Below are 25,694 nucleotides of genomic sequence, written 5' to 3'. Positions count from 1 at the left end.
CTACCATCTAACATCTTGGAATTGCAACTGCATCCAAAGTCTACTACCGTTCCGGAACATAAGCTGCTACTTTTTTTCTGCGCTATGAAACAGTGCAACTAATTTATAGATTTTTCTTCCCATAGCCCATAATGTTTGGTATTCAACAAACACCAGGAAAGACACTGACAATGTTATTGTTTATGCTATGGTGCCATCGTTTGGACGAGTTCACTCACTAGATTGAACGTCTACAGAATTTCCTTCCTTAGTACCTTGAACCGGAAGTTAAAGGGCCATTTGGTCTTGTAGTCGTCCATAGCGCTTGTACTTGTATAGTGTCTTCATTTATCACTCCAAGCAATGTTTTTAAGTTTTACAATATAACTCAAACCTTTCATACTTATTAAACCGTCGCTAAAGTGTTTTTTGTTCAGCACTTTGTGTTTGCCACTTGTCTGTGTATGAGAAGTGCTATATACATAAAGTTTAATTCGACATGTTTGATCGTCGTGTTTTCATGCATATTTGTACGTGCTATCCTAATGTAATCAAGCTAGTGTCCTTAGCATTGGCTAACATGCTAAAATGTTTACGAGTATCTGTGTTAGTATTTTTACCTAACAATTAAAATCATTTTTGGATTGTTTCAGTTTCACAAATTCCTTAGCAAATTTACCAAAACAATGTGGACTGTTTAGCTGATTGGTGAGGTAGCTTCTGCAGCTAGTGGGTCCATGACAATGACCTACCTCTGTTTTGTTTGATCAATCGTTTTACTGCTGTGTTATAGACACCGTTTGGAAACAATTAAGATATGTTTATAAACATTTACAAATTATTTTTGCGTCTGGATCAGCTAATATATGGGAAAAAAAAATGTTTTCAAAAATTTAGTGGGTGTGGCTTAGTGTGCTCTATAGTACTGAAAATACCATATACAATACTTGCAAATGGGACTCAAAAGTGTAAGAAAATTGGACAGCACACTTATCAGCTCACTGTTAAATGTTAAAAATGATGAACAATTACGAAAACATGGACGCACACAAAATTACCTAAAATGGGTACCCTTATCGATTCCCAGGTAACAAGAATTAGTTTTAAATGTGAAATGTACCCAATCCTACTTGCAAATGATGTGCAAAATGGTATACATAATACCCAGGTCTGATGCCAGGACAGAAAGATGACAGAGTAGCAGCTGTACTTTATGTCCGACACACAGTCTCCCTCAAAACGTCTTATTAAGAGATTTGAGAACTACCCACCACACTTGTCTGATTGATGATTTTGGTATATGCATTTCTTGTCAAAGACCATAAACTGTAATACTGTAAGTAGTCTGCCATTTTGGTTTGGGCTCACAATTTTGGGTGACAGGGCCCATTTCCAGTTGTTCTTAGTTTTATGTGAAATGTTCTAGCGCTGGATGTGTTTAATTTAAACGGTAGAAATTGCAGCAGGCCAATGAAAAAATAAGCTCTAAGAAACACTACATCCACTGTGCGCATTCATCATGTTTTAGGTGTTGAAAGTAAGTAAACAAAGCCTGACTCATTACAGCGAGAGCCTGTTGCCTACCTGTGCTCAGAGAGAAGCTGACATCCTTGCTCATGTTACGCAGGCGGACGGAGATGCTGTAGTGTCCTCCGGGCTCCAGGCCTTTCAGCTGGTACTCCACTGTGTTGTTCTGCGTGGTTACCTTGTAGTCCCTCTCCACCTTGCGGACCATATCCCGCACATGGATCGCATAAGTCTAAAGGGAGAAAAGCAGGGAGAAATCGTAACGCAACTTTTATTTTGACTGTTTTTGGATGTGTGTGTGTAATTTAGACGTTATGTTCAGTACAGGTCATATAGCACATTTAAAAAGAACCCCAGTTGGCCAAAGTACTGTAAACACGAGATACAATTAAAAAAATGCTGACCTGGAAGATGATCATAACATAACATGATGATCTAAGTTAATTAACTAATTAATAAAAAGAACAGTTAGCACACCAGTGCAAATAGTTGTTTATTGTTAAATAAACGTTAACTCTCTGGGGCATACATATAGCAGTATAGTAGTGTCAGGAAAAAAACGTCCCCAAGGAGTAAAGAGTAAGGACGTTCCGATTAGTTAGATCGGGCAACACCGATCACATGTATTAACTGTAATTTTAAAAATTGTATTTATTGTGACTGCTATTCACATTTTAACAATATCAATACAATAGTCAATAGTAGTTCCCTTTTCTCTTTTTATATCGTACATACAATTATTTGATCAAAACAAAGTCAGTATTACACAATGACTAACCAAAATCAAAAACTACAATCTACTACTCATTTAAATCCTTTAGTTTTTGCCCTCAAATTCCTTGTGTCCAGGGAGTGCGACAAAAACAATTTTTAGAAAATAAAAATATGGATTTAATCACTTTAGTGTAAATCATATACTAATTATACCCTTGGTGTCGACACCACTCATTTATGGATCAATCTGCCCATTTATGTGTTGTGTATGGACTGTGACAATGCTGACACACTGTTATGTTATCCTCTCTTTGGACTCTTTAATAATCTATTTTTTAATTTCCTATTAATGGCTGCTTACTTTATGCTGTAACACGGTTCCAACTGCACTTCTTAAAGTTTACTCTGCGCTTATTTATTTGCGTTGTTTAAAGCTAGATTAGGCATTCATTGACAATGGCGAATATATATTTTTTCCAGAAAAAGACCTGATACTAATCGGTGGCAGATCGATCGACACATTTTCTAGTCAAGAGTACACAAATTTGGGATTTTTTGCTAATCTTGTAAATTCAGGCTTCATCATTACTCGAGTACCCCAGTCTTTTAAGATGTATTTACCTCATTTTATGCATTTCTTAAATAAAAAAAACCTGACATAATTAGATCTAATGGGCATTTAAAGGGTTTATAAACATGATATGTTTGCTATTGTCTATTTAGGACTTAAGTTGATTTGAGATTTTTGCACCAAAAAAACAAAAAAACAAGTGAATCCAAAAATGTTTATACACTGGATGTTTTCATCCTGACGCTACTTAACTCGGCTAACATGATTTCTCGGTATTGTTGATATATGAAACATGAAAAAAACAATTTTAGGAAAATATGATTTGATTCCAAATAACACAGCAAATATGGAACACAGATGTACCGATAGGATGAAATAGTCCCCAATTTACTCTTAGGGTTAAAAGCCGTTTTATAGAAAAACTAACACACGCACTGCTCAGGAGATTGTTTTTTCTGCTACTTGCTGACAAACACTTATTGATTGTAGAATTTTTTTTTGGGTCAAACTATGTCAGTTTGTGACATATTTACCAGTGGCACTTTTGGTGTATCATAAGGTGGTTGCCACTTCAGTGTGGCCACTGTCTTGTCTACTTGCACACGGTGGAGGTTTCGTGGTGGTAACCTTTCACTCGGAATCATTTTGACCACAACGTGCTCTGATGGCGGACCCAAGAAGGGAGCGACAGTCCGCACCTGTAGATCAAATGTGAAGAGGACAGTTAAATCTTACTTTAGGAATTATCCACCTTGTAAAAAAAATTAAAATAAATAAACTGATGCTTGTCTGTGCAAGACTCACCAAAAACAAATACTGCTCATCACTGTCCACAGTAATTGTCAGGTTCGTGGAGGCGGTGTGGACCACACTAGGACTGTGGTATAAATCGAGGAAGGACGTAGCATAAAACACACCAAATACCTACAAATGAGCATACAGCATACCACAAATAAACATTAACAAATGATCACAGTTACATTTGGTGCCTAAATTATATTCCCACTGTCATGTGATCACTTCTCAATAGTTCCATTACGGTGTGCATGTGTGTGTGTGTGTGTGTTGGCAGGAGTTGCACGGGGAACATGGGTTTGCTAATCAATACACTGATACAAATACATGCACGCACACTGTGAAGCAAACTATTTTTATTTTCTATTTTTTTCCTGTCCAGCTTCTCAGGCAAATCATATAGTTGATGTAAATGCCCATATCGGCTGTACAAATGTACTTTACAGAAGAGAAGTGTGGGATACTTCTCTTGTTGCCTTATTTGTATTTCACTTTATTAAATGTATTTATGTTATTTTTGGGGGGCAGCCAAGCCCCAGCAGGAGGGCATATAAATATTAGTATTCTTATAGGGACGGCGTGGCGCAGTGGGAGAGTGGCCGTGCGCAACCCGATGGTCACTGGTTCAAATCCCGCCTAGAACCAACCTCGTCATGTCCGTTGTGTCCTGAGCAAGACACTTCACCCTTGCTCCTGATGGGTGCTGGTTGGCGCCTTGCATGGCAGCTCCCTCCATCAGTGTGTGAATGTGTGTGTGAATGGGTAAATGTGGAAGTAGTGTCAAAGCGCTTTGAGTACCTTGAAGGTAGAAAAGCGCTATACAAGTACAACCCATTTATATATCAGTAGTCTTCTTCCTCCAAACACGACGAGTTGAGTTTATACAAAAATACATACATGGATGATACAGCAGAGGATTGGGAGAATGTCATGTGGTCAGATGAACCCAAAATAGAACTTTTTGGTATAAACTCAACACCATAATTTACGAATACATTCTTTAAAATTCCTAAATTGTGAATTCCTGGATTTTTTTTCCACATTCTGTCTCTCACAGTTGAAGTGTACCTATGATGAAAATTACAGACCTCTGTCATCATTTTAAGTGGGAAAACTTGCACAATCGGTGGCTGACTAAATACTTTTTTGCCCCACTGTATATTTAATATTGTTGGCCAATGTAACATTACACACCGTTTGAACAGTAACACTGTGTATTGAATATGGGAAAATAGAACACCGTGCTTTAATCAAGTTATTCTTTGGCGTACCACAGCTTGATTATCACTGTACTATATAAAACTATGAACTATACTGCATGGTACAAAACAAAACTATGTCCGTGGTATTTAATGTTTACTTGTACTATTTTATGGCATGTGGTAAATGTTTACGACGAGGTGGAGAGGTGCACGGCTGCGTCGTATATAGCAGTGTTTCTTAAAATGTTGTCCTTCTCATGTAGACATTGTAAGAGTTTTATGTGTTATACCTGTGCGGAGGACCCACTGGTGAGGGTCCAGCTGCAGCCAACAGAAATGTGGTTGAGGGCCCAGGCTTTGAGCAGAGGCTTATCTGGCTGGACACCAGCAGTCTGGTAATGAGACAAGGCGGTGGGGCTGTCACCGACATTGGTGTGAGCCCACACAGCCACCTCATACATTGTCCCTGCAGTCAGGTTTGTAACTGGAATCGGAAAAAAAAGGTCAACGTGAAAAAAATAACATTCATAGCCAGGTTTCAGGTGATTACAATTATACCCCAAGTAAAAAAATAAAGACATTATGTACCTCTGAGGATCTTCTCCTTGACTGTGTAGTTCTTGCTCTCCCTCATGTGAGTGTCAAACTGCCAGGACAAGATTATGATGTACTGTTTCACCTTAAGAATATACAAAAAGTTAGTTTTTGCTGGGACAAAAGTCTGTACCATATTCTATAAAGACAATTGACCTACTTCATACTGGGAATTGAGGCTGAATGAAAGGCTCATAGACGCTACGGTGATGCTGTCAGTGATTACAGACGGAGGCGGCAAAGCTGAAGCAGGGCAAACAAGTTAAATTGTACACTAAATTAAGGACACACAACCTGCAATATGCTCAAACCAGCGTTAGGGGGCAGTATAGAACCTTTTATGATTGGTTGTGTGTGCTAGCTACTGTGTATGTGTGTGTTGTGTTCATGAAATCCCACCTTTCAAAGGAGTAATGGATTTAACCTCACTCCAGTTCCCCATACCTCGACTGGTCACAGCTGCCACCTGGAGAAAATATCACAGCACTGACGAGGATGATATCTTCTATGTACAATAATAAAATATACATATTATTTCATAAAGGAGGTCTTCAGTCTAGGTACCAATTGTAGTGTAAGAGTTGTAGCCTAAGTCAGGACTTGTACCTAATTGTAACATAAATTACATTTATGTTACTCACACTGGACACAGATCATATAAATGATCTATGAAATACAAAAATTAAATCAAACAATAAAAACATTAAATCCTTACTTTTTTTTATCTCACTGCACTGCTTAATTATCGTTATATTATATATATATATATATATATATATATATATATATATATATATGTGTCTTAATTTGATTATCCAGAGAATAATGCTTGATACCATGGTAGAGCGCAATATATATGTGTGGGAAAAATCACAAGACTACTTCATCTCTACAGAATTGTTTCATGAGGGGTTCCCTCAATCATCAGGAGATTTTAATGGAAGCATTCACATACAATGGTTTGTATAGGGTACAGAATGGGTAGGTGCAGCCAGGCGTAAGGGCGTGTTGATTGGCTCATGTGTTACCTAGGAGGTGTTTCCATCTGTGACGACATGCTGATATGATTTCACTGTGCTAGTTGAGTGATGACAGGTCTGGGTGATATATAATAAACAGTTTCTCTTTTAAGCATAGGTTGCATCTTTTATTACCACTGTTGTAAGGTGTGCTGGATGCAAGAATTTGCTATGTTATTGAATATTGAACATTATTGTCTGTAGGGTTCCAAATGTGCTTGCTGAGTTCTGTAGAATTCCGCAAAGTCTGGTTTCTAAAGGAGGCCTTGTGATAGAGATGAAGGAGTCTTGTGATTTTTCCCACACATACATATATGTATATATATATATATATATATATATATATATATATATATATATATATATATATATATATATATATATATATATATATATATATATATATATATATATATATATATATATATATATATATATATATGTTGTTTCACATGTTCAAAGATGACATTTTTATCATGGATGATGTGTGTGGCGTTTGAGCGGCTTTTAATAGGCATGCAGCCAATGTTGGTCGCCGTTTCTACATTTTGTGAGCATTTTAGGATGTATAATTTCTATTGGGAAACCTAATGAAGGGAAAAACGTTAACTAAAAAGAACAAAAATGACATTCTTCCTGAGTGTAGCAACACTCGACAACATATTTTTCGTATTGTATCGCTATCTATGTATTATTCCACATTTTAATGTTGCAGTATTCCTAATTTATGGGAATGTGTATGTAATACAAAAACCCTCTGCATTATTGGGCAGTGACATGAGGTATTTGTGTGTATGTCTTACCCGGAACTTGTACTGAGTGTCTGGCTGCAGCTCCTTCACCTTCGTGTTGGTGGTGGTACTACTCTGTGACGTCCACTCAACCGCCGTTTGTTCGCTGTATTCAGTCTGACACGCAGGAAATAAAAAAGACAAAGATTTTTAATTGACATTGTGGAACTGACACAGTACTCCTTAATTATTTAAACATTTCTTTTTTCCATAAGTGAGTTTCTATGGCTTCAGATTTGGAGGTGCTGATTCTCATCCTATAGGTTTTACACTCAGCTGCGAGCTGCCCAGGTAAACACTGAAGGTCACAGCTTGATGAAGCCATCTAGACTTGTGATTCCCAACCACACAGAGGTGGGTAGAGTAGCCAGAAATTGTACTCAAGTAAGAGTACTGTTACTTTAGAGATGTATTACACAAGTAAAAGTAAAGAGTAGTCACCCAAATATTTACTTGAGTAAAAGTAAAAAGTATGTTGTGAAAAAACTACGCAAGTACTGAGTAACTGATGAGTAACCTGTTCGTTTAATGATGACAGCAAAAAGTAATGCACAAAAACATAAAAATAGCAATGAACAAATTCAGAGCCAGGAATATCTCTTAAGCAACTAAAACAATAATATGTATTAAATAATATATGTTTGGTTTTACACTGTATTGAAAAAAATAGTTAAAATTAATTTTACCTTTGCAACCTCATTATACTATTGGCTAAGTTTTATATTCATGAATGTAAGTTTCTCAATACCCGACCTGTTTTTTGTGCCTTTAAAAAAGATTTAGAACTCTACATTAAAACACTCTATCTGTAACAACCAAAAAGATGTGAAAATGATGATGCTGTATTCCAAATTTAAGTTATTTACTGAGATTGAGTGAGCCTATGGCTTTGCACTTTATTTATTTTATATATATATATTTTTTGCATTTAATTTTAGTTACTTTGAATTTACAACTCCCTGGTGCTGTTTTGTACGGTTTTTATACTATTATGTACTGTTTTTGTACTTACTTTGATTATTATTTTCAACTCTTTGTAAATGTTGAAATGTATAAATAAAGGTTTATAAAAAAAAGAATAAAAATAGTGTGCAGTCAGTCATGTGACCGCCTGGCTCTGTTTAATTGGTGAAACGGAGTCAAATGCCACCAGTGACTGTATTTGATTGGTGAAACGGAGTCAAAAGTCACCAGTGACTGCATTTGATTGGTGAAACGCAGGCATGTGATAGATCCTACTTTGAAAGTCTGTCCGACAAACCAAAACAAACAAAGCGTGCATTAACAGATCAATAAAAATCAGTAATGAGTAGCGAGCTGAATGTAGATAAATGGAGCGGAGTAAAAGTAGTGTTTCTTCTCTATAAATATACTCAAGTAAAAGTAAAAGTATGTTGCATTAAAACTACTCTTAGAAGTACAATTTATCCCAAAAGTTACTCAAATAAATGCAACGGAGTAAATGTAGCGCGTTACTACCCACCTCTGCAACCACTAGTGTGCTGCGAGAGATGCGCTGGAGGATATTTTCCAATTTTACTTAATTATGGCCCCCATTCCTGGATGGATCTTGTGTGAGAGGATGAGAATGGTTAATCATTTTGCAATGTAGTCTGCTGAAAATGATGGATCACTCTAAATAGCTCTGTGGTCAAAGTGTAAATGCTACAAAACACATTTTACAAACCCCATTTCCATATGAGTTGGGAAATTGTGTTAGTTGTAAATATAAACGGAATACAATGATTTGCAAATCATTTTCAACCCATATTCAGTTGAACATGCTACAAAGACAACATATTTGATGTTTAAACTGATAAACATGTATTTGTTTGCAAATAATCATTGACTTTAGGATTTGATGCCACCAACACGTGACAAAGAAGTTGGGAAATGTGGCAATAAATACTGATAAAGTTGAGAAAATACTCATCAAACCCTTATTTGGAACATCGCACAGGTGTGCAGGCTAATTGGGAACAGGTGTGTGCCATGATTGGGTATGAAAGCAGCTTCCATGAAATGCTAAGTAATTCACAAACAAGGATGGGGCGAGGGTCACCAATTTGTAAGGAAATTGTCGAACAGTTTTAGAACATTTCTCAACGAGCTATTGCGAGGAATTTAGGGATTTTACCATCTACGGTCCGTAAAATCATCAAAAGGTCCAGAGAATCTGGAGAAATCACTGCACGTAAGCGATGATTTTACAGACCTTTGATCCCTCAGGCGGTACATCATCAAAAACCAAGACATCAGTGTGTAAAGGATATCACATCAGGGGCTAAGGAACACTTCCTAAAACCACTGTCAGTAACTACATTTGGTTGCTACATCTGTAAGTGCATGATAAAACTCTGCTATGCAAAACAAAACCCATTTATCAACAACACCAAGGAATGCCGCTGGCTTGGCTGGGCCCGAGCTCATCTAAAATGGACTGATGTAAAGTGTTCTGTGGTCTGACGAGTCCACATTTCAAATTATATTTGGAAACTGTGGATGTGGTGTCCTCCGGAATAAAAAGGAAAATAACCATCCGGATTGTTATAGGCACAAAGTTGAAAAGCAAGCCTCTGTGATGGTATGGGGGTGTATTAGTGCCCAAGGAATGGGTAACTTACACATCTGTAAAGGCACCATTAATGCTGAAAGGTATACACAGGTTATGGAGCAGCATATGTTGTTATCCAAGCAACATTATCATGAACGCCCCTGCTTATTTCCGCAAGACAATGCCAAGCCACGTGTTACAACAGCGTGGTTTCGTAGTAAAAGAGTGCGGGTACTTTCCTGGCCCGCCTGCAGTCCAGACCTGTCTCCCATCGAAAATGTGTGCCGCATTATGAAGCGTAAAATATGACAGCGGATACCCCGAACTGTTGAACGACTAAAGCTCTAAATAAAACAAGAATGAGAAAGAATTCCACTTTCAAAGCTTCAACAATTAGTTTCCTCAGTTCCCAAAATGTTTGTTGAGCGTTTTTAAAAGAAAAGGTGATGTAACACAGTGGTGAACATGCCCTTTCCCAACTACTTTGGCACGTGTTGCAGCCCAAAAATTCTAAGTTAATTATTATTTGCAAAAAAAAATAAAGTTTATGAGTTTGAACATCAAATATCTTGTCTTTGTAGTGCATTCAATTGAATATGGGTTGAAAAGGATTTGCAAATCATTGTATTCCGTTTATATTTACATCTAACACAATTTCCCAACTCATATGGAAACGGGGTTTGTAAGATATTCAACACTCTGCTGCCATCTGACAGCTAAAGTGGATAGTACACCCCCTAATTTGTCACGTTTCATGTCTCAGGTAAACCGTGACAAATGGGGCCATATGAATCCCATTCTTACTGTACTACATACTATGGAAGTGTTTAATTTAACAGACCCAAATTTCAGATTAGGTAAATACCTTTCCGAATATATTGAGATGTTATCATCACTATTTTAGCATATATACGTTTTGTTAGATGTGCCCTGAGATTTTTTCAAATGCAAAATATGTACCATGACTCAATAAAGGGTTTTCTAATATGTATTATTCCATTAGAAAATCCCCCATCACATAATTGTTTCTCGTTTTCGTCTGTAAATGTGGCTCCGATAGCAAAGTAATTTCCTGTAAAAAATCAAGCAAGTATCCATCATCTCTAACAATCTAATGAAAATAGGATTGTGTGTGTTTTTTTACACATTCATCTGTTTTCTTCTTTAGTGTTATTGGAAACACGGGTTTAAAACTTTATTGAGGAAAATAAACTCACAATATACTCTCTAACAAGGCCGTTTCCTTTGTCAGGAGGACTCCAGGAAAGATCCACTGTCCCGTCCTTACTGTTATCACAAGACAGCTGCAGGTTCCTGGGAGGTCCAGGCACTGCAGGACATGCAAATAGAAAAAAACATTTCGGATTCACACTTCCTAACTAACCACTCACCAGTTAGAAATACAATTTTGAAAATCAAGCACCCTATACTTATATATACTGTATATATTGAAAACAAAAAAAGCTCACAAAAATGAATACAAATGCAGAAAATGCATATTAAATATTAGCACAAAAGCAGTCATTACAAAACCAACGTTATAATAGTCTTAATAACACAATATGTCAGTTGGGGAAGACTCACATCCCTCTGGCGTCCTGACTGTGATGATTTCATTTGTATTGTGCAGCTTGCTGAGGCACAATGTGAGCACCTTAATTTGGTAGGTGGTGTCTGGTCTCAGGGCAGTTAGTTTGTAGCTGGTCTTGTTGCTGTGAGTGTCCAAGACAGTCCACTGCTGGGTGCCTACAAGCCTACAAATATAAAATCGGGGTAAAAAGTAAATGTCGTACATTGTTCCCATGACAAAAATATCGACAATCTCGATTGTGTTATGGAGGGGTTAATGTAAGAAACAGACATAATATTTTCTTTAATAAAAGCTATACATTAATTTGTACAAAGTTTCAAGTTTATTCACAATACCATATAATAATTACAGTAGTGGTGAAATGTCATAATTTAAAGATGTTGGTACGTGAAAGGGTCCCCCAAATAAGCTAAAAGAAGCTTTTGACAGGGGGTCCAGAGGACAGTATATATATGGAAAGATGAAACATGGTAGCAAGCACAACAACAAAAAACAAAAACAAAACCACAACAACGCTATATAATAAACACAAGATAGTAGTAACAAAGCAAGCATACACATTCATACATACATTCATACAACTAGGCAAAACCCAACAGTAGACTACCCCACATGAGGCATTAGAGATAAGTGGTTAATAGGTAAGTTTTCAGTTTCTTTTTGAAGTTGGAGAATGGATACAGCATCTTGAGGCTGTCATTAAGCTGGTTCCAAAACTTTGGTCCCCTGCATACAACACTGTGAGCGGTACAAGCCAGTAGACGATGTTTACCTGTTATCAGATCTAAGTTACGAGTGTTGTGGGCATGCTGGGGATGGTAGATAGGAACCAAGCTACAGAGCCTAAGATTTAGCCTGTAAATGACTTGATAGGTTAAACAAGCATTTTGATAAATATTGAACTCTGTCAGTCTTAAGAGATGATATTTATGGAATGATGACGAGTGTGGGCATTAAACTTGGACCATGACAGGGGCCGTATAATTTTCTTTTGCATGGATTCTAATTTGTGAAGGTAGGTAGGGAAGGTGTTACACCAGATGATATTACAGTAGTTTAAATGTGGTTCAAAGAGAGTTTTGTATAAGGTAAGTAGAGCAAAAAGAGGAAGATAATGACGAAGGGAAAAGAACAGGCCAACATATTTGGATAATTTGTTTAACAGATGGCTAATGTGACATTTGAAATTGAGGTATTCGTCAATGATGACCCCCAGGAATTTTGTGGAGTATACTCTCTGTATTTCCTGCCCATTGATATTGATATGGCAGTGCTCAGTATTTGTCCGGTTTTCATTAGAACGAAATTGAATAAAATGTGTTTTATTTACATTAAGTGACAGCTTATTGCATTTGAACCAGGAATCCACTTTCACAAGCTTTGAATTGACAGTTACTTGTAGATCGTGTAGGCTCCTGTGTGAGGTAAACACAATCAATAGACACAGTGAAAACTTCATGACTGGATTGTGCTATTTCTGATAAAGGATGAAATTCTGTTTAGGATGAGTAATTTACGGTAGGAGAAGACAGGTGATATCAATACCAGGGTAGTGGTTGTATCAATGTGATAAGATCGATATTTTCAAATACTGTTTATTTTTACAGCTATCTGTGTTTTTTTAATGACCTATTCTGCAGTATACTATTCAAATCTATCTACAGGACCGACTATTTACTTCAGTCTCCCTATGTCCACACCTCTTACCAGCATCACAGTTTGAATTCCATTAAGTGTTCCTCCTCTTACTCCATCAGTTTTAAAACTCTACTCACTTTTATAATACAGTGTTTCTACAGGTTTCACAGCACATCTAATTAATTATCTTAATGGACATTTCATATGTAAACTATATTGTCCAATACAGTCTATGATCTTGTCTATCAGCTAGTATGTTGGTGTGATGGTGCCTCGCTGCTAGTGTAACGCTTAGCATGCAAGCCCGGGCAATGACACATCGACATATAGGTTAACGGGAGAAATTAACGCCTCTATGTCGTTGTGTATTCGAAGTGACAGGGAAAAATATATTTTCGACAAATAAAACCTATGTGGATATCGGTAGTGTCAGTGCCTATTTCGTTCTGAATATACTGATATGCTGAGGAAATTAGTTCTAATATTAGCATGGCTGTCATGGCAATGTGAAACTTATGGAGACAGCCAAATCACATGATAAAATGATTCCTCATTCGTGTAGCCTATAGGCATACCTTGGTAAAATGTCTCCTCTTAATAAGATTAAGAATAAAAATACGAATAAGAATAAGGCTTCGTTTCTCACATCAGAAGGGACAAAATCATATACAATTGTAGTCAAAAAATGGCAAATACTTGTAAAGAAAATAATCATGGCTGTCTTGAGTTTCGAATAATTTCTACAACTTTTAGTTTTTTGTGATAGAGTTATTGGAGCACATACTTGTTGGTCACAAAGAACTTTCATGAAGTTTGGTTCTTTCATGAATTTATTAGGGATCTACTGAAAATGTGACCAAACCTGCTGGGTCAAAAGTATACATGGAGAAATGTTAATATTTGGTTACATGTCCCTTGGCAAGTTTCACTGCAATAAGGCGCTTTTGGTAGCCATTCACAAGCTTCTGGCAAGCTTCTGGTTGAATTTTTGACAACTCCTCTTGACAAAATTGGTGCAGTTCAGCTAAATTTGCTGGTTTTCTGACATAGACTTGTTTCTTCAGCATTGTCCACATGTTTAAGTCAGGACTTTGGGAAGGCCATTCTAAAAACTTTATTCTAGCCTGATTTAGCCATTCCTTTACCACTTTTGATGTATGTTTGGGGTCATTGTCCTGTTAAGAACACCCAACTGCGCCCAACCTGCGGGCTGATGATTTTAGGTTGTCCTGAAGAATTTGTAGGTAACTCCAAACACACGTCAAAAGTGCTATACATACATCTCTGTATGTATACTTTTGACCCAGCAGATTTGGTCACATTTTCAGTAGACCCATAATAAATTCATAAAAGAACCAAACTTCAAAAATGTTTTTTTGTGACGAACAAGTATGTACTCCAATCACTCTATCACAAAAAAATAAGAGTTGTAGAATTATTGAAAACTCAAGACAGCCATGACATTATGTTCTTTACAAGTGTATGTCAATTTTTGACCACGACTGTATTATTTGTCATTTTGTACCACTCTCCAGGCCCTTATCCTAACTTTGAGTAATTACCAAGGTGAAAACTAGTTATTTTACAAAATATTGTTATAAGCATGCGGATAGAATAGAATAAACTTTATTTTGCCAATTTGAATATACACTAGCAGTACACATTTGGAATGAAATGTTTGTCCATTTACTCGTCCAGAGACTGATACAATTTAACAATAAAAACACTTGTAAAATACAAATACCTGTATATATTTTACAATAGAAACCTCTAAGTGTACTAACGGAATACAAAAAAGGTTACCTGTGTGTTTTCTATCATGATGAAAAAGAAAACAACCAGGGTGTGACCTAAAGGTCGAGGATGGTGCAGACTCACCTGTAGTTGATCATGTAATAGAAGGAGTTCAGGGGAACATTTTTCGCATGAGACCATGTTAGAGTAATGGCACCCAAGAAGTCTGGAGTCCATCGAAGGTTTTGGACTTTGTAAGCCAAAGTATCCTCTGGAAAGAAAGAATGTGATGATTGAATAATTATATGAGCAATTACAACATTTGCAACAGCTTTTGATAAAGAGGAAACAGATCTTAGACTGTTTGGAAAGTTGTATAAAAACCTATATATGGAGTATGGTTTATCTTCTTTAAACAATATGTTTTGTATTATAAATGATGTCTAATACTTTGATGTATAGCACAGACATGAGGTTACTTGAATGCAACACAAAACCTTGAAAGCCACCCTCCAGCAGCAATAGTTAAATATTTTTAAATGCTCATTTCAGAAAGTAAAAACCCATCTATTATATATGTTCATTATACATTTGTCTTGCAATGTTGATGACTATGGCTTACAGATAGTGAAATTCAGGTTCTCAAAAAATGTAATATGCATACAATCAATAACAAAGGACATTTAAAACAATTATTTCTATTCACTCAATGGTTGGGCCTACCTTTGCATGAATTACTGTACTGCATAATCATGGCATGGAGTAAATCCACCTGTTGCACTGCTCAGGTGTAATGGAAACCCTGGTTACTTTTATAGTTTCCTTAAGGTGTTCTGTGTGGTTTGGTCTGTAATTTTATCTTCCTTGTATTAATAGCATATAGATTCTCTATAGGCCCCATAAATTACATGGCGGGCCACATTATTTGAGGCCAGGCGCCTTCAATTTTGACATCTGTGCATAAAATAATTAAATGTGGGGATAATTTCATAAATCTTTACAAAGAAGATCAATATTAAATGTGGACCTTGGTGTACATACAAGTTCCGTTCCTATAATGGTGATGTAAGTCGTAACCATGAAACATTGAACTTTAGGACCACCTGTAAACAACATTGTATGAATTGTACAGGTGTGTGAACATACAAGCACCTCTAAAAGTTTGAATGATATGAGTTTAATATATTTCATCATTCATTTCAGAAAGTGAAACCCATATAACATGTGCAAATTATGTAAAGCTCTCCACCAGTCTGTTGCTCTGGAGGTGCAGTGGCATTGTGTGGGGTCTTGTTGATTCTCAGTCTAGTATGTTCAATTTTGACAGAAACATATATTGCATGCAATTGCATATGTTCTACAGTTTAATATTTTGTAATCATGCAACAAAATGTTCCGAGCATAATTTTTTTGTTATCAAAAATACTTAAAATATCTGATCTTTACCTTGACTTAATGATTTCAAAGCAAGTTATCAAACAATCTGTTGGTAAAAATTAAATAATAAGTAAAAACAATTGTATATTTCAACTCTGCGATGAGATGGCAACTTGTCCAGGGTGTATGCCGCCTTCCACCCGATTGTAGCTGAGATAGGCACCAGCGCCCCCGCGACCCCGAAAGGGAATAAGCGGTAAAAAATGGATGGATGGATCGATGGATGAATGGTATTTTAAAACTGTGTAACCAGGCTGTTACATGTTTATATTCATATACAGTTTTCTGAGGGAAGCCATAATTGTGATGTGGCCCTCAATAAAAACGGGTTTGACAGTTTTATGCAACAATATGAACATACGGGTGCAGTTGTCCTCATCGCTGTGGTCCGAACAGTCCAGAAATCCGTCACATCGATCTTGGACCATCAGGCAGGCTTCCCCATCAACACATAGGGTTCCATTTTCGCAAAACAGTGGCTTGTGAGTAGCTGTAGAAAGAATAGAAGTTGTTGATGGTGTCAGACTTTTTGTTTATTTGAAGCAGACTATTATATATAAAAAAGGATAGCCACATGGATCGCTCTTTGCTCTTGTAATTCACATTGCATTAAAATGATCCAGCTGAACTGAACAGGGTGTAGTTACAAAACAGTCCAGGACGTGGCATTGTTAGTTACTCTGCATAATCACAGCCCTTGAACTACCCTTCCCTGTCCTTCTACCATATATAGCAGTGGTTCTCAAATGGGGGTACGTATACCTCTGGGGGTACTTGAAGGTATGCCAAGGGGTTTGTGAGATTTTTAAAAAATATTCTAAAACTAGCAAAAATTCAAAAATCCTTTATAAATATATTTATTGAATAATAGTTCAACAAAATATGAATGTAAGTTCATAAACTGTGAAAAGAAATGCAACAATGCAATATTTAGTGTTGACAGCTAAAATTTTTGTGGACATGTTCCATAAATGTTGACGTTTTATTTATTTTTTGTGAAAAAATGTCTAGAATCAAGTTCATGAATCCAGATGGATCTCTATTACAATCCCCAAAGAAATCTTTATTTATAATTGAATCACTTGTTTTTAGTTATTTGTATATATTTTTTTCCAAATAGTTCAAGAAAGACCATTACAAATGAGTAATATTTTGCACTGTTATACAATTTAATAAACCAGAAACTGATGACATAGTGCTGTATTTTACTTCTTTATCTCTTTTTTTTTCCAACCAAAAATGATTTACTCTGATTAGGGGGTGCTTGAATTAAAAAAAAATTCAAGGGGGTACATCACCGAAAAAAGGTTGAGAACCACTGATCTAGAGCAACTTCACTAAAGTGGCAAATAAACAAAAATTCTTACTACATACATAGTAATAGTATCAAAAGTTAGATGGAAGGGTGACTTAAGTGGACACAGCAGCCCCTTTCTCTTCTCTTATGGGTTTACATATTTTTTTGTAAACAGACATCTTTGCTTTCACCAAAAGGCGTATATTGTCAGAAGTGGCAGCAGTTCTTTATTTACAGACTTTAACTACAGAAACTATATATCCTGAGGCCGCCCACCTAAACCTGTAGTTGGTATGTGATCGATTCCAAACAAATACAGGTTTTTATGATATTTTGGATCCTCTTTAAGCAGCAATGCAACCTCAGCATTACGCAGAATGTTTGTATTTCTCTTAAACAAGACTACAACTTTGAACTACGTATATACTGTACACTTAAGTCGACATCCCTCGCATTGAACGATTCATGATTGAATTTGTTTTAATCAGCACTTTGAGTCGCGCTACAGCAGCTATAAAATTAGAAAACGATGTTGCTGAATAAACGATTTGTCGAATTTTTATTTTTATTTTTGACCGTCCAAAATTTTGACAAATACTGTACACAGTAGAATGGAGGAGTCTCATCTGTCCATCGTCTGTCTGTGCAGCACAAGCACTGATCCTACAGCCATATGTGGAACTGTCAATGTGCACGCCCTTCTGACACGTGCTAAATAAAACACAAAATAGTGCTTGCAAAACGGTAATGAGTGTGATAAATCACATTGTGCGTGCTATATATTAGAATTTTTCCCTCCCAGTATTGTGGCCGTTTTGATGATCAGTATATATTTTGCACATTAATCAAGACAAAAACACAAAATGGATTACACATCTTATTCGGCTCACTTAACAGACACAATCCACTTTGCACACTTTTAGTAGATCAGCTTTGCGTGTGCCATCAGCTTTGCGTGAACTAAAACATGTGTAAATCAGGCTCATTGACTTTGGGGTCTGTGTAATCTCACTAATAAATAATTGTCATAAAAGTTTTCCACTATTTTTCCTAAGGCAAAACGAGACAGTAAATGATTAAATCAAGTGTATTTGATGTTTGCACTGCGATCCCATATTGTATGTTGCAATTTTGTGACAAGTTAAATGTGATGTCCACGCCTGGGAAAAAGACAAGAGTAGACATATTGACCCATTTGACATTGGATGCTGTAGACCAAACACTGAGATGATTGTGAACGATTGCGTGATTGTCAATGCTAAAACAAAAGCAACTTGAAGCTGCATCTGCAGGCGAGTCTTCCTGACAAGTGAAACGGAGAATATTGATTATATTATACAGTATTCATATATTATTATTTATCAACATATGAAAACATTTTTATATGAAAATATTTTTGACAAAATGACATTCATGAAAAGCAAATCTATTTTTTGTTTTTTCTGTCAGCTTACCTTAATTGGGTACTTTTTATTGATAAAAAGACCACAGTGGAACAAAACTTGATTGTTGGCTGAATAAACCAAGGATCTAATTTTGGACTTGAGGAAGAGTAGAGAAGGTGATCACAACTCCATTTACATCAATGGGACAGCGGTGGAGAGGGTTCACAGCTTTAAATTCTTAGAAACCCACATATCAGAGGATTTGTCCTGAACTATCAACGTCTCCAGCTTTGTCAAGAAAGCCAAACAACGCATTTTCTTCTTGAAAAATCTCAAGAAGAATCACATGTCCCATGCTGTGATAATGCGCTATGATAGAAAGCATTTTAACAAAGCGCATCTGGACCTGGTATAGGCGGCGCAAAAATCACTACAGCGTGTAGTGAAAACAGCCTAGTGCAACAACAGGACTCCACTCACTCCCCTTGAGAACATTCGGAGCAAGCGCTTTGTGTGCAGGGCTCTGAACATTGTGAAGGACTCCTCCCCTTCTGCCCTCTGGCGGCCGCTACAGGAGCCTCTGGGCCAGGACCAACAGCCTAAGAGACAGTTTCTTTCACCGAGCAGTAACAATCTTAAACTCGCACCCACATTCTGCACTAAACTATACTCTTTATATAAAAAAATGGCAACAGCGGAGGATTTTAACATGCATGCAGTCTGCCCCACAACAGGACGATTAAGAAAAAGACTACAACTGAATAGAACTGGCAGACTCAAACAAAGCTCTTTGGGTAAGCCTTTTACTATGCGTGGAGATATCCGCTGACGCAACTAAGGCAAAATACATCACTAATACTACCTCCATGTCTTCATAATTTAATTACAAATTCTTGGGACCAAATTCTTGGGACCTAAGTGGATCCCAAATACACAAAAAAATCCCGTGACTACCTCTGAGGAAGGCAACAGTTGTAGCCGAAACCGTCAGGTACGGAAATAGGTCTGGCGATATGTATAACAAAATTGCATAATTTTTCGAGGACCTAATGAATCTCTTTGGATTACACAAAAACAAGTACAAACAGGCAAGACAAGTTGGTTTTGCATTGGTTGTATTCACCTGATGTCAAGTTTATTAGGCGAGTCTTGAAGTGGTGGGCCAGCGAGCGTCTGTTGTCATAGCGTTTTAGGCATCATTGTGTCTTTATTGAAGTAAAATGCCCCATGTTAGCACTGTTTTAGGCTGTTAAAATTGTTCAAAACGTAAAAAGGGTAAATGTTTCTTTAGAATTTCTCAAGAGGTAATCAGGAAGGACAAAATACTGCAAGATTTTACGAAAAACGACGAGAAAAGCAAGGGAGCAGATTGTGTCGAAGAACGCACAAGTTTGTTTAATATAATTATATACTTTTTTTAGCATTTCCTAATTAATTATCTTGACATTATTTGTATTTTATTTTGTGTTTGAGTTCTTAAAACGCAATTTTGCCAAAAGTGTTTCGTAAACCATCAACTCGGCGATTCAAAATAAAAGACAGAAAATGTGAGCAAAATCTAAATTCACTAGGCTTTTACCAAAGACAGCAATCATAAATGAAGCTTTCAGAACATACACAATGTTGACATCAATAGTTCTATTTTGATAAAGATGGGGAAAGTCTTGCATACTCAAAACGGCACCTGCAACAACAAAGCAACATGGCTTTGGACGCAAAGTTAAATTATGAAATCGGTGCAAGATTTATCTGAGAACCTTGATAACATTTTCCTTGACTTAACCACTCACAAATAAGTAGTAGGCCTCCATGCTTTTTCAAGTTTTCATTTTTTTTGTTGTGTCAAACGAAGTCTAGAGCACCAGATAGTTCAACATGTCAGGGAACACGAACAAAGAATAATCCTTGATATCACTCGACAAATGATGACGTAGAGGGATAGATTCCATTGCATAGTTTGATTATTTGCTCGTATCTACTTTTAGTGGTAAGATCTAGGCTCCTTGCAAACTCAGATAGTTTGCACTCTGCTGCACAGTAGCCATGTTGGTTTGGTGGCCAAACACTTTGTTTACTTCCATTCAAAAGTCATGTGGCAGAATACAACCTATAGAACCACTTTAAATGAGTTTCACCAGAGTCACACTTATATTCATAATTTATTCATACCTACAGAATACTTTTATGAAAATCTAAATGTACAAAAAGAAAGATCAGTTACCAAGCAGGTGTATGGTTTTGCAAAACAATGGTTGATTTCAGCATTTACCTCAGGCTCACACAATGTCATCCCCTAGTTGTACTTAGCGAGTGACTGACTGGATTTATCCTCTGCAATAAATGTTTTGCTTGGTAGTGTGTGTATATTGAAGCAGTACAAAGAGACTCACGGCACTGGTATTCATCAGAACCATCCTGACAATGGACCTGACCATCACAGCGCTGCCAAGAAGGGATACAGCGAGGCGGACGGCGACACAGAAACTGATCCAAAGTGCAACGACCAGAGGAGGAGGGGGCCTTGGTGAAAACTGGAGTCTGTGTCACAGAGCCATTAACTGCAGAAAAGGGGATGCAAGTATTGTAATTAGCAAATACTACAACTTAATCCATCCATTTTCTACCGCTTATTCCCTTTTGGGGTCGCGGGGGGTTCTCTGGCGCCTATCTCAGCTACAATCAGGTGGAAGGCGGGGTACACCCTGGACAAGTCGCCACCTCATCGCAGACTACAACTTAATACACTACCTAATAAATGTAATTAATTACCAAGTAGAGTAAATTTTGGGTTACTTTTGGAGGCGAAATCTTCAAATATCTGGCATGTGCCTAAGACAAGTTTTATAGAAGATGATAGTGCATAATGAAATGTATGTGACTGAGTGTGTGCGATTATAAGGTGGCAGCTGTTGAATGCCATGTGATGTCAACGAGTGACAGTGAAGTTACCTTTGTGGGTTAGCACAAGGCTAGCTAAAGTGAAAGTGCATCAATGTCTCTCCTTGGCCGCATGCGAGGCGTTAAATAGATTAGTGTCACTGAAGTGTTTTAGTTGTAAATACTTGTTGTTTACAACAAGTATTGGGGCGGTATAGCTCGGTTGGTAGAGCGGCCGTGTCAGCAACTTGAGGGTTGCAGGTTCGATTCCCGCTTCCGCCATCCTAGTCACTGCCGTTGTGTCCTTGGGCAAGACACTTTACCCACCTGCTCCCAGTGCCACCCACACTGGTTTAAAAAAAAAAAAAAAAAAAAAATGTTAACTTAGATATTGGGTTTCACTGTGTAGAGCGCTTTGAGTCAGTAGAGAAAAGCGCGATATAAATGTAATTGACATGCACAGTAGTGCATATTATTGTTGATATAGATGTTGTTCATAGTTTCCTTAGAAGTAGTCCTTGGGTGTACCGGTGTTTCACTTCCCATGTTTGTTTTGTACTACAACTCTTACTATTTATGTTGTACCGTGAGCGAAGACGGTCCTTAGTGGAGTAACACTCATCCCCGTTGTAGATTTGTCATGCATTTAACCATGAGCCAGTGTTGAATTTTGCAGGCACCAATCAAGAGCTGTTTGTTCCTGCAAAGCCTAGGTGTATCTCTGACCACCTCAAATGGGCCCATGCTCACCACAATAGTTCGTCATGTTTCACTGAAAGTAACAGTGATAGTGTAGAAATATGAAAGTAGAATTGTCACACATCAACTTATATACATCAATATGATATGAATACATATGCATGTATTAATAAATATACAAATGCAAATGTGATATATAAATAAATACATAATGTGCGCATATTTTTAAATATGTTTTTGAGATTTGAAAATAGGGCTTCACGGTGGCAGAGGGGTTAGCGCGTCTGCCTCACAATACAAAGGTCCTGCAGTCCTGGGTTCAAATCCAGGCTCGGGATCTTTCTGTGTGGAGTTTGCATGTTCTCCCCGTGAATGCGTGGGTTTCCTCCGGGTACTCCGGCTTCCTCCCACCTCCAAAAACATGCACCTGGGGATAGGTTGGTTGGCAACACTAAAATGGCCCTAGTGTGTGAATGTGAGTGTGAATGTTGTCTGTCTATCTGTGTTGGCCCTGCGAAAGGGTGGCGACTTGTCCAGGGTGTACCCCGCCTTCCGCCCGGTTGTAGCTGAGATAGGCGCCAAAAAAGGGAATAAGCGGTAGGAAATGGATGGATGGATTTGAAAATATATACAAATAAATGTTATAAATATAAAAATGTGACGTACAAATAAATCAAGAATTTGTATAAATTTGTATAAAATTTGTATAAAATTTGTATAAATAAACGTTTATTTGTATATATATTTTTGAGATTTGAAAATATATACAAATAAAATTAATAAATATGAAAATGTGACGTGCAAATAAACCAAGATTTTGCATAAACAAATGTGTATTTGTAGATATATTTTTGAGATTTGAATATAAATATGTTTGATTTTGTATTTGGATTTGGATTGAATTTGCATATTTGAAACGCTTTTTTGCTTTTGTGTCGATGAGACATTCCTCCCATAAACCGGATGCACAAATAAATGTGACCTACACACTGCTAAAAGATGAGTAACGACATCGGGACAACATCATTAAACAGGATTGATACAATAAAAAAAGCAGCTAGCACGGTCTTTCAGATTAACTGGATATATTAGCATTAGCTAATACAAAGCTAAAATTAGCTAGCTTAGGCCCGTTGTGCGTTCTCTCTGTAAAAACATGGATTGCTTTTGTGCAGAGAAATACGGGTATTTTGCATGAAATGCATATAATGCTCTGTGACCGAGACCGCTCTGGCTGCAGTGCCCTCTGCTGGTTGTTCAGGGTAACGAGTAGGTCACATTTATTTGTGCATGTAGTTTGTGGTAGAAATGTCTCATCAACACAAAAGCAAAAAAGCGATACATATATGCAAATTCAATACAAATACAAAAACAGAATTAAGCATATTTATATTCAAATCTTTATTTATACAAATTCTTGATTTATTTGTATGTCACATTTTTATATTTAGAAATTGTATTTGTATATATTCTCAAATCTCAAAAATATATTTATAAATATATTTATACAAATTATTTATTTATTTGTATATCACATTTGTATTTGTAAATTTATTAATATATGCATATATATTAATATCATATTGATATATATAAGTTGATGTGAGAGAATTCTACTGCCATATAGTAATGTATAACATAGACATTAACTAAAATATTTGATACCAGGAAAAAGTAACACGATGCAATAATAGCAAACACTGGTCATGAACCACAGCTGCTTTTGCAATAAGATGCCAGACAAGATGGTTGTACCTGTAGGACATCCGAGCTCATCACTGCCATCGGGACAGTCCGCATAACCGTCACACACCCATGTGTTGATGATACAAGCTCCAGTGCCACAGTGGAAGCGGTTGGCGGCGCAGCTTGAAGGAGCAGGGGCCACTGTGTGATGACTTTCTCCACCTGTAGGACAGAAATGTGTGATACAGTGTGGAGGATACATCTCATGCTGATTCTGTAATAAATACAGAAACTCCAAGAAATAATGGTTATTTATTTTTTTTTAAATCCACCGGAATGCAGCTGTGATAGGCACCATTACCCTTGCGACTTCGAGAAGGACAAGCTACAAAATGGATGGATGGATGGACAATTTTAATTTGAAATAATTACATTGGGGGTTGTAAGTATTTGATCCCCTCCTGATTGTGTACGTTTACCACCTCACTAAGATATAAACAGCTTAGAATTTTCAGGGAAGGATCATTTTAGAGATACAGAAAATAAATCCAGACAAAATAATACTAAATAAGGGTGATAAAAGGTTAAGTGTTCTGGAATAAGTTCAAATGACCTATTATGATTTTAATCTACATTTAAAACACTTCCTTTTGGTCTAGATCAGCGGTTGCCATACCTTTTTCACCAAGTACCACCTCAGAAAACACTTGATTCTCCTAGCACCACCATAATGACCAAAATCGTAATAGACCTAACTTATAATTAAAAACAACAATTTAAGAACCACTGGTCTATGTAATATCTATTGGATACGCTTTGGTGCAAATCATGCGTACATTTTGCCCCACCATCACTTGTATAAAACGTGTTTTGAGTTTCTCTGCATAATGTTCAATTGTGAGGAAGTTCAAGGATTGCAAATTAAACCAAGTCCCACAAAAGTATCATAATTTTATATTTTCCAAATTTACACTGTTTGCTATATACAGTGAGGCAAAAAAGTATTTAGTCAGCCACCGACTGTGCAAGTTCTCCCACTTAAAATGATGACAGAGGTCTGTAATTTCCATCATAGGTACACTTCAACTGTGAGAGACAGAATGTAAAAAATACTCCAGGAATTCACATTGTAGGAATTTTAAAGAATTTATTTGTAAATTATGTTGGAAAATAAGTATTTGGTCATGTATTCAAAGCTCTCACTGATGGAAGGAGGTTTTGGCTCAAAATCTCACGATACATGGCCCCATTCATTATTTCCTTAACACGGAATAATCGTCCTGTCCCCTTAGCAGAAAAACAGCCCCAAAGCATGATGTTTCCACCCCAATGCTTCAAAGTAGGTATGGTGTTCTTGGGATGCAACTCAGTATTCTTCTTCCTCCAAACACGACGAGTTGATTTTATACCAAAAAGTTCTATTTTGGTTAAATCTGACCACATGACATTCTCCCAATTCTTTTGCTGTATCATCCATGTATCCATTTTGGTATAAACTCAACTCGTCGTGTTATTTTCCAGCATAATTTACAAATAAATTCTTTAAAATTCCTACAATGTGAATTCCTGGATTTTTTTCACATTCTGTCTCTCACAGTTGAAGT

General features: G+C 36.9%; 1 protein-coding gene across 1 annotated transcript in view; it reads right to left on the bottom strand.

The window, feature by feature from the left end:
- Window positions 1-25,694, bottom strand: part of sorl1 (sortilin-related receptor, L(DLR class) A repeats containing) — a 150,950-nt gene that overhangs the window by 19,048 nt on the left and 106,208 nt on the right. The window contains exons 31-44 of the mRNA XM_061918791.1: window positions 24,160-24,312; window positions 21,219-21,386; window positions 16,508-16,636; window positions 14,854-14,980; window positions 11,331-11,500; window positions 10,964-11,076; window positions 7,205-7,309; window positions 5,782-5,848; window positions 5,543-5,625; window positions 5,377-5,467; window positions 5,079-5,272; window positions 3,596-3,715; window positions 3,325-3,489; window positions 1,564-1,738 (exon numbers count right to left, since the gene is read on the bottom strand). Of these exons, the coding sequence (XP_061774775.1) occupies window positions 1,564-1,738; window positions 3,325-3,489; window positions 3,596-3,715; window positions 5,079-5,272; window positions 5,377-5,467; window positions 5,543-5,625; window positions 5,782-5,848; window positions 7,205-7,309; window positions 10,964-11,076; window positions 11,331-11,500; window positions 14,854-14,980; window positions 16,508-16,636; window positions 21,219-21,386; window positions 24,160-24,312 (1,860 nt within the window). The remainder of the gene's footprint in view (window positions 1-1,563; window positions 1,739-3,324; window positions 3,490-3,595; window positions 3,716-5,078; window positions 5,273-5,376; window positions 5,468-5,542; window positions 5,626-5,781; window positions 5,849-7,204; window positions 7,310-10,963; window positions 11,077-11,330; window positions 11,501-14,853; window positions 14,981-16,507; window positions 16,637-21,218; window positions 21,387-24,159; window positions 24,313-25,694) is intronic.

The sequence above is a fragment of the Nerophis ophidion genome, linkage group LG13, assembly GCF_033978795.1.
Source record: "Nerophis ophidion isolate RoL-2023_Sa linkage group LG13, RoL_Noph_v1.0, whole genome shotgun sequence".
NCBI classification, from domain to species: Eukaryota; Metazoa; Chordata; class Actinopteri; order Syngnathiformes; family Syngnathidae; genus Nerophis; species Nerophis ophidion.
This window is presented reverse-complemented; position numbering and strand designations above follow the sequence as displayed.